This window comes from Chenopodium album, chromosome 12, assembly GCF_948465745.1.
Source record: "Chenopodium album chromosome 12, dcCheAlbu1.1, whole genome shotgun sequence".
Taxonomy (NCBI): domain Eukaryota; kingdom Viridiplantae; phylum Streptophyta; class Magnoliopsida; order Caryophyllales; family Amaranthaceae; genus Chenopodium; species Chenopodium album.
In genome coordinates, this window is record NC_137845.1 from 48391081 (window position 1) to 48401893 (window position 10813).

The 10813-nt window shown below is 34.7% G+C and overlaps 1 protein-coding gene across 1 annotated transcript; it reads right to left on the reverse strand.

The window, feature by feature from the left end:
* Positions 1-1977: 1977 nt before the first annotated feature.
* Positions 1978-9785, reverse strand: LOC145572492 (COP9 signalosome complex subunit 2-like). The gene is made up of 12 exons (XM_081631464.1): positions 9579-9785; positions 9377-9469; positions 7112-7190; positions 6379-6619; positions 6214-6288; positions 5989-6123; positions 5026-5213; positions 4219-4287; positions 4043-4133; positions 3774-3908; positions 2437-2549; positions 1978-2346 (listed from the first exon to the last, which is right to left on the reverse strand). Exons 1-12 carry the CDS (start codon positions 9586-9588, stop codon positions 2256-2258), a joined length of 1320 nt encoding a protein of 439 aa, XP_081487590.1. The 5' UTR covers positions 9589-9785; the 3' UTR covers positions 1978-2255.
* Positions 9786-10813: the final 1028 nt, after the last annotated feature.

Consider the following 10813-nt stretch of genomic DNA (forward strand, 5'->3'; position numbering starts at 1 on the left):
AGTTAAAATGTACACCATTGAATCTACTTGCTTTTTTAAGAAAAATTAGTGAATTGCAACAAGGAGAAATTGTTGGTGATGAAGTTTTGTTACTGTGATGTGTATATTTGATAGAGCTATTATCGAATTCATTTATCATTTCACAATTTCACCTAGAATGCGAGAAACTAAAGAAACCCCTCATGCTTGGATGTTGGATCAGCAAAGTAAAACTAGTTTGTAAATCAATTTTAATTATAATTATTCCTCACCAAACAAAGTTTGGTCTAGCGGCAAGAATTGAGCCAGCTTTGAGTTTAAATGTATAATTCTATTAGGGCACTTTGAGGTTAGAGACTTTCCTTACCCTTTCTCCCTTTAGTGTCTAGCCCATAGATTCAGGTTGGGTTGACCTGAGATAGATTTTGGTCTGATAAGGTAGTTCATCTTACTTATCCAATAAAAAATTTAATTATTTTTCATTCAATAAGAAAGACAATATACAATATATGATATCCAATATTAATTACAACATCACTTTATATGATCACATTAAGTCACCCCTTGACTTGACTTGAACTTAAATCGAAGTGGTTTGACCTTAACTCATCTCAACCCTTTTGAAATGGCCTCGATTAAATCTGATTTGTTTTGATCCAAATTGATATTAACATGACTCGATTTAAACTAGACATGATTTCAAACCAACCCTAATTTTAAACCAAACCTAATTTTAAGCCAAACGTATTTTAACTCAACTTAAGAACAACAAATATCTTATACAAATTGACTTGGTAATAGAGCAAACTAACAATACTCGTAGCCTTATAAGATCGTACGATTAAAGAGTAATAATAACCTTAAATAGAAGACATTCTTTTGTGTCTATATCACTAATAACCTTGAAGAGTAATATGTAGCTATTATCTATCATTCTATCACTAGTTCATTGCTTATAGTCTCACTTTAATTTGATAAGTGATCGGTAGTTTGAGTTTTATTTGACTTAAAAGATGAAAATGACACAAAATATGATCGAATGAAAAAACTAATACCACATAATTACTAATGACACTATATTAAAAATGACATTTGAATGACCTAATATCGATCCAATAATAAGGTAAAACTCAATACTTACTTTGGTTTAAAAATAACCTTATTGGAATATTGAATTTATTGAACAATATTCAAGAAAACACGAAAAGGATTTGAATCGAAATTGACCTAAAACAGAATCTACCTTATCTTAATCAAATTGAACTTAATCGAACCGATCCACTGAACCGGAATCAACCCAATTCAAAGTAATCCCACCTGAAATTAACCTGGTCAAACCCATTTTAAACCCAATTTGAATTTATCTGACCCAAATATAAGCCGAGATGAAGTTAACCCGACCCAAACTTAATCCTGACTCATTAGACCTTGACTCGAAATTGACCTAACCTGAGGCAGGTTAAAAAGATTTCTTTTACCCAAACAAACCCAACCTGTCACCTGTTAGCCCAAACTCTATCCAATTATCGAAATTGGCACCTCTAAATTCATGTATACAAGAACAACTATGGCTAAATCAAAGGTGGATAAGAAACTTTAAGATAAATAAGAATCATAATTGATTAATTGGTTACTTTCGTGAATTAGCGTATCAAGGGTTAGCACAATGTGACTAATACTATCAAGTATTCTAGCGAATTTTAGTTGTATTCTTTTTTTATGTAGCATCCCTACTCACCACAACCTCGAACTTACTCTACTTGGTGCCCAAATTATCATTTGAATCTCCTGCTTTGTACTAGGCTTGCACTCTGGGGAACCAATTCAAAGACTCAGAAAATCTCCTGCTTTGTACTAGGCTTGCACTCTGGGGAACCAATTCAAAGACTCAGACAAATAGGCAAGGTTTGCTTCCTGACAAGCTAAACCACTCCTATAAGGATTGACCAACGTTTCAAAAACATAAGGCAATAAAGAGTTTAATCTATAAGATGGAACACTTTCTCAGATTGACCAGCAACAGACCAAAACCGATGTACAGCATATTTTAACTACAGTAGATGCACAGCACAAAAGGCTCCCAATTACAGGTATCTTTGAGAAGCAGCAAAGATAACCAAGTGTGGGAAAAGAAAAATATTTGCAAAATATGACCGTTACCAAGACTATACTCCAGCTCCAGTACGAAATCCATTTGTCCAACTATGTCCCCATTTAAGTAAAGGGGTGAAATCACAAAAATTGAAGACAATCAACCAGCCATACATAGAGCAATCTCAACCAATTCTATTGTTGACTGTTTGATACAGTGACTTGAGCTGTGTGTTCCATTTGTCAACAGCTGTATACTTCTTCATTCCCTTAGACCTGCAAAAGCAAAACACAAGAATCAGTTACTACAGTTGCAATTAGGATTAACAGAATCAAATTTGAGAATAAAGAAACACCAAAAATTACCTGTCACTGCGCTCTAACAGCCTATTCACTTGGTCTATGTGTCCTTGAACTCTGTTGTCCAAAATTAGAGACACTAACAACTGCTCAACGTCTGCTTCTGGGACATTAAGCTCCTGAGGACAGTATACAAAAAAGTCAAGACAATACAATTTAGTTGATATACTGATGAACTTTATCAATCACCCCCAGCAGAATTTTAACATATCCCATCAGGATCCTCCTAATCATCACCATTATCACCACAAACACCTTTACTTTCTTTTCCTTGAGCAACTACAGATCTCTACCCTAAACCTCCAGTCCTAGCATAGCTAACAGATCTCTATTCAAGTTTGCATTGCAACATCTAGAAGCCATCAAGAAAAAAGCCCAAAATCCAAGAATATTTTTTTAAAAAGGGTGAGGGGGGGCCATGTTTAATGACTTGAATCTTACAGAGCAGAAAACAAGATAAGGAGGTGCAACCATGGAACAGTTGATACTATTTCTTATAAAAAAAAAATATATTGATAGCGTGGTAACTAACGACCCAACTTATGGAATTAAGGCTTTGATTGATTGATTGTGGTGACTCACAACCCAAAAGTATTAATAGTCCATGCATGTTCAATAGGACATTTGATGTACCTTTTCCACAACATTTCCACAAGATCAATTTGATAACAATCTCCCATATTGTACAGGTTTCATTCTTAAGGTTGTATGACTGTATGTTCTTTCATTATATAAGTTGCACAGATGATAAGATCTACAGGGTTCACAAACAAATAGGCAAGCCATGTAGTGCATTGGTATAAGCTCTTTTTTTTTTTTTGAAAATAAGGGGATATTAGAGTCTACATAACTATGATCATTGACTTCTTCACTCCTGACTATAAGAGCACAGTTTTCTCATCCTAGTCCCACAGGAAAGGTGTGAATAAGCTCCTTGAGTGAAATTACATTACTGATCCTTCTTATCAGACTGACCATAGACCCAACTACAAAACTTTATGCCCCTGCCACTGCAACCCCCTTCAGAGAAAAGGACACAGTTTTGTAGTTTTTTGCATGACGACATAATATACATAAATACAGTTTCCCAGCACCAGGTGTTTCTTAGACAACCTACTGTAGAATTGTTTTCCCGATTCTGTTGGTTATCCAAGCTACATAATCAAACTAAAAACATATTTTCCAGCAAGTATATAACCATTACAAAGCGACCAGACCATCACATATAGCTATATCACTATGGTAACATCATTAACAAGTACATGAAGACAAACACAGTACAGTAAAATAGACTACCGCGGATAATTATGTTACAGAATTCCACTTTATTTATTTATTTTTACCTTGGATATGAAAGGTATTCTGATTCTTGTGTACGGCTTGATTAGTTTGAGCAATACTTGTGTTCTTATATTCTTCAACAGGTCTTCAATGTAATTTCTGATGAAGGGATCATCCATAATTGTCCTCCTGTTACTCTGCAGCATCAAACAGTTATTCGTAAAAAGATCAAAATGTGAAGGCAAACACAATTTCTTAAACATTTTTAAAATATACAAAGTAATAAATAGAAAGCATATTCTAAAAGGTGAAAATCAGAATTCATCCAGACCTTCAAAATCTTCTCAAACTCCAGAATCTCATTTCTCTGATAAGCTGCTATCAAATTTGTCATTGCCAAGATTTCAGGGTCATTTTTGTAACTGCAAAAATAGATGAAGTAAGTTCATAAGGACCGTGTACGTCAAATCACAACAGCATGAAGAGTGAAGAAGATCAAGAGCATACGGCTTAGCCTCTTGTCCATCAAATGGATTCACCTCAGATTCCATTAACATATTTGCAAGTACCAAATATCTGTCAATAAGGATAAAGGAGATTATGTGAGACAAGGAGAAACGAATCATCAGAACAAATGACAATCTTATGTCCCAAAATAAGAGTGAATTTGTATCTAAATTCAAGTCCCATGTATCATTAGCTAAAAATGCTTTGTTTCAAAAATTACATAATAATTCAATCCAACCCTTTATTCAGTAGGCCAGATCAAAGGGCTGAACAAGATACAAAGGATAAAAGATAATATCAACAACAGGTTTGACAAGAATTGATCCCCCTCTCACCACAAGGTTGGAAGGTGGACGCTCAACCCCTAGCGTTCCAACTCAACTAACTAGATCAGTATCTATTTAAAATTTAAAAAATATATATATTCCCTTAAACATTTAGTCAATACACAAAACTGGAAGAATTTTTAGACATAAAAGAGAAAAGAGTCCATGCATTATACAAAGACAAAGACATAATTTACAGCCCAAAGCTCTATGTTGCATGTAAATAATCTTACAGTGTAATCCAGGATTCACTACCAGCAATCAGTAGAAAGAAGGATACAAAGGTCAAAAGTAAGATATGGTTATTTGCAGATAGATATCTGTGAGCAATGATGTACTCTGATATCCAAGGGTCAAAATCTTAGTTGGCAGAGAGAGTTTTAAAGTGACATAAGACTTAGGAATAATTAACTTTACAGATGCAATATAGAGATTCACTTCTAAAATCAATTGATAAAACAAAAAGATTACTGAAACATACTTCAAACATTGGATACGCCGTTGGTTTCCAGCTTCATCGTAATTCTTGAATGCTTCAAAAAAATCTGTTGCTGCTTCTGCCCACTGACGCTCTGCCATGTGCATTTTCCCTCCACATTCATGAATTATTCCCATTATCCTTGGATGTGGTATTGCGGACTTAACAGTTAGTGCCTTCTGATACAGTTGCTGCAATTGAACCACATCAATCTATGAGATGAGCAATCCTAAAATACTTAAACTAAACGAGCACCACATAGAGATGATGGCAACATATCACTATAGAATTGATAACAATAGAAAATTTTTAACAAATTGAAGAGCTCATAATAAGTTAGAGTTCAGAAACAACTACAAAACAGATACATGTGTACATCAACACCCAAAACCAGAAAAGTCTACATGTAAGAATTGCAACTTACAAATGTGGCGGTTAAAACATATCACAGAACATGATAATATGGACTGCAATCACAGCAGTTGTTCTATTATACATTAGTTGTATATTTAAATTTCACAAAAAAGATTGCATTTAATTTACAGGGATTACACATACAAAAGTAAATTATATAATTATATATTCAGAAACCCAAGCATCACAAAATGTAAAACTTATATTTGTATAGATCACAAACCCAAAGACAACAAATAGAATAGTAATTCTGAACACTTCTATTTCACATGCAGGATTTAAAAAAAATTTATTACTTCAAACGGCAGGATTCCGAAAATGAATTAATCAAACTATTTCATACCCCTATTGCAGGATTTGCAGCCCTTATTTCAAGGCCATTTATTTTTCGAAAGAGATAGTATTCCATACAATCATCAGGATTCTATAGTTCTATTAATTAAGTAATTTTTTTTAAGTGAGCAGAGAGCCAGAGAGTACAAATAAGACACCCAAAAAAGAAAAAAGAAAAATAAAAAATAATGTCATTTAAGTTGTGCTGAATGTGCCCACCTTGAGTTTCTTGTTGTTCTTGGTCTCGGTATACATTTGAATCTCAATTGCATAAACCTCCAACAGTTGAGTTCCTTTCTTTTGATCATCTGTACCATCTTCTTTTTGACATGATTTGTGAAGTTCCTTCAATATCTGTCAAATCCAAACAGAGAAACTATATCACAAACCTCAGTTGCTAGTATTATCACTAACCACAAAAGAAAGAACACAGTTACATGAAACCTTGTTCATTCGCCCATATTCACCCATGTCAAACCAGATCTTGCAAAGTTTTAGATTAGTTTTGAACCACAGTCTCTGCAAAATGAGAAAGCATGGCATTAACACAGTGACATTTGAAGCAGAGAAATGCCAATAAGATAGACTGCTAATGCAAGAAACCCTCACCTCATTTTTAGCCTCTTCAAGAGCTCTCAGGGTTGTTTGGTAGAACTCTTGCAGGAGATCAAAATTGTGGCTGGCTGACCCAGAAACAAAATCCATAATGTTGTTTATACATTTCTCACTATAATTTCTTGTTACGGCTGATTTAATGTAAGTCAACATCTCTCTATATGCTTCCATCATCTCTTTATACTTTCCCAGTCGATAATACAGCTTTACTGTTTGCTTTAATGCCTTGAAACCCCTAAATGATTAATCAGAGGTCAGAAAATGGAGTGGTATTAATAAATAAACCTACAGTTATATAAATTCTGACACATTCATAAATCATCTCTTGTGTAGATCCCTGAACAGTGAACACTGATCTCCAAATGAGCTTGTTTGCATCAACCCACTCAACTTGTCAAAATATGACTGACTCATAACAGTCATTTGCACACAGGGAATCAGCCAAAATGATATCCACAATAGCCCATTTACCATTCCAAATTCAATTTTCGTTATCTCGACATGATTGTTCCCTTTTACTCTACAAAGTAAATTTTGCACACAAAAATCTTTCCAAATTGTCCTCAAAAAAAAAAAAAAAAAAAAAAAAAAATTCCAAATTCACATTTCTAATGTTTAGACAATATACAGTGCAAACCACCTGAAGCGTGTGCTAATTTTCTGAGCAAGTTCAGCAAAAACTAAATTCAACTTGTTAAACAATAAAATTTGTATATGTAAAGCTTACCAGTCTGCTTTGTCTGGTTCCATGCGAACCACCTCAGCGAAACCAGCAAGAGCACCTTCAGGGTCAGTTTCAACCAAACCTAGAAACATAAGGGGAAACAGTGTCAGATATGTCACCGCAGCCTTTTTTATTCTGTTGGGGGCACAGGGGCAGAATATTCACTGGAGACCATGTCCAACATCTTACAACATGATTGGAGTCGAATCATTATTGGTTGTTAAAATTATGCATCTAGGGTGACTGGGGAATCAGATGGGTAATATGATCAGCAGGGTACTCAAAGTAAAACTGACATTGACTGAGGAAAACTGGAAACAGTGACATGAATGAAAATTTTACCATACTACTCTTATATAAAAATACATTTAACAATGATACACAAAATTGTACAGTTTTAGTCATAGGATGTTTATATGGAATCAAATGGATATCCATATAAGCATCCTATGACTAAAACTGTAGAAACAATTAACCAATACCATAAATGAAGCTGTCATTTGGTCACATAAATCTATTGAAGTATGAATAGTAACAATGATGTCAACTCTTACTTCCCCAGGGAGAACCAGAATATCAGATGACAAAAAAAAAAACAGCTCAATACAAGATCAAGAGAAAATTAAGAAGTAAAAGGATGTGGGAACCAAAGCCTTAATCACATACGTTGTTAGAGGCAGAAATTTTCTACCTTAGTTCACCACTGAAATAATATTTTTAACTAGGTAGTACATCCTTTGCCTTGTAAACAAGAACCCCCAACAAATGTTTTCAAGTTCCGGTGTTGTTTAAGGTGCTTAAATGACACATACAGCCACAATCATCAATAAATAACAGAGCAACATATTCATGACTCTCGCCCAAATAAAAGATATACAACCAAAAATCAATCATGCTAGATGCTTCATCATACACTTATTAATGGCATTTGAGTCAACTTCTCTCAATCTCTATGTCAAATATATTCACCATCTTTTGACCTAGCACAAGGTGCCCAAATAAAAGATATACAACCAAAAATCAATCATGTTAGATTCATCATATAGAAATTAACGGCGTTTGTGTCAACTTCTCTCAATCTCAATGTCAAATATATTCACCATCTTTTGACCTAACACAAGGTAGTCCTCTTTTGACTTCCAAGCCAGCTTACTCCCGATGCACAAATTATTTAAAAAACAGAAATAAAATCCAGATAACAATTCTAGTATCATTATTAATCTCATCTCATCTAGCACCCATTCATTAACAAAGATAAAGAGGAAAAAGTATACTTCCCCTGTGCATATTACATGTTACATAAGCTTTTTCGACACGGAGTTTTAAGAGTTTGGGTTGAACTTTTTTTTTTTTTTTTTGACAGTTTGAGTTGAACTTGTTAAATAAAACTTCGTAAATAAGTATGTTGGGGATTTAATACTGTAAAAAAGAGAAAATGGTTTAATAGTTTTTTTTTAAAAGTAAGGGATGTGAGAGAGAAAAAAACAATTTTGCAAACTATGCCTCTAGATTCACCAGATCAATTTCTTCCTTTTACCCCTATTCTGAGCTTGTTTAAACACAAAATAATCACAAACTATTTACACTCCTAACCAGTACAAGGAGAGAGAGAGAACAAAGGGAACAAAATCTATTCCTATAGTCAATTTCTTATCCCAAACTGAAGTTTTTTCTTTTCTCAGTCCAAGCAGTATGAAAAGAGGCAGATGACAAGATCAAGAAGGTTTTTCTGCCTCATTCACCAACTTCACCAATACAATTTATGTACAACGACCTCATACAAAATATAAGTCCACCACAGCTCCTTCTACTATTAACCTTGCATTATAACCACAATCCCCAAGAAATGGACAATTATCATGCCTTTAGCATATTTTTCAAAGTTGCCTTGCATTATAAACCAAGAACCTTTACACTAACACCCACATTCAACCCAATTTCTTGTCAATATAAAAGATCTTGACAACTTGAGTCAACCATAAAGGCATTGCGAAGACTGATTGCCATACCCCATTTTCCCCAATACTCAAAATAAGGAAAAACAAACTATAGCAAACATTGCGCACACCCACAAGTTCAGATTTACAGAAGAATCAAGGGCATAATTACAGTATAATTTTCCAAAATATTAACTGCAAAATTCACAAATTGCAACACTAATCATGAACTCTAAAGGGCATTCTCAAATTGCTATACTAATAAAAAATTCAAAGGACATCCACAAATCGCTATATTATCAATCAAATTGAAGAAGCATCGAAAAATAACCTTTGGAATTATAGTACTGATTCTCAATGTCAACATCTTGCTCGTCTCCATCATCGTCGGAATACTCAAATCCGTAATCTTCCATATCCGCATCTGTAACAATATTCAAAGAAAACGAAATTGATTAAGCAAATGGAAAGCGCCATTAAAGCAAGAACCAAAATACAACAGAAAGCGAAGAAATTGAAAGCGAAAATCCCACCGGAAACCATGGTAGCGCAGATAATCGGGGCTCAAAGCGTCTGGAAAAACCCTTGAGAAATTTGAATTTAAAATTATCAAATTAGGGTTTATGTGAAGTGAAAGAATTGTCGGGAAAAACCCTTGAGAAATTTGTTATTTGATGTTAAGGAAGAGAGTTTTAGCGAAAAACGGAAAAAGAATGATGAAAGGGTAGAGTGTAAAGAAGTGCAGTAGAAGTAATCGTTTTGCAGATTTATACTGGTTTGTCTAGATAGTGACTGGGGTTTGAGCCTATGTATCATTCTCCGGATTTGGATAGGTTAACATGAATTACTGTATGTAGACCTGACAATCCTGACCCGATCCGATTGACCCGTGACCCGAAAATTACCCGAAATCATTGATTCGAAAATGATCTGAACCCGAACTAACCTGATCCGAAATGGAGTTGACCCGAATATGACCCGACTGACCCGATTCGAAATTGACCTGAAACCCGAACTTGACCCGATTCGAAGTGACCCGAAGTCCGAAGTAACCCGACTCGATTTTAACTCGAATTGATTGACCCGACCTGCAGTGACCCGACCAGAAGTGACATGACCTGAGGTGACCCGATTCTTGAAGTGAACAGGGTGAAATGGTGAATTACTTAGTTTAAGGTTTCTTTCTTTCCTAAATAATAGGTAAACACGAATTTTTTAACGATTTTATTTTATTTTTTCAACTACTTTTTTGAGTGAATTTATTTTGGTGACCCGACACAAACTTGACTTGACCCGAATTGACCCGATCCGAATTGACTCGACTCAGAATCGACCCGAAAACTGGTCCTAAAAATTGACTTGACTAGACCCGAACATTTATTGACCTGAAATTGACCCGACTCGAACCCAACCCAAATGACCCGTTTGCCAGGTCTACTCGTATGTCACAAAGAATTGTCCACAAAAATGTATACTCCCTATGTCCCATAATATAGTTCATGTTTTCTTATTCTGAAGACCCAAAATGTTATTCCTGTTTCCATTTTTGGATAGTATGTAAAGACCACTATACTCTCATTTTTTTTTATTCATTGTACTTCCTACATTACCTTTGAATTTTGCACATGCCTTCTACTTTGTTCCACAATCTCTTTACAATATCATATCACTAATAAATAAAGCCGGTCTCGCATCCAGATCACGAGACATTGACACTTGACATTCTAAATTTTTGCGAAGTGTCGAGCTATGTAAGCGACAAATAGAT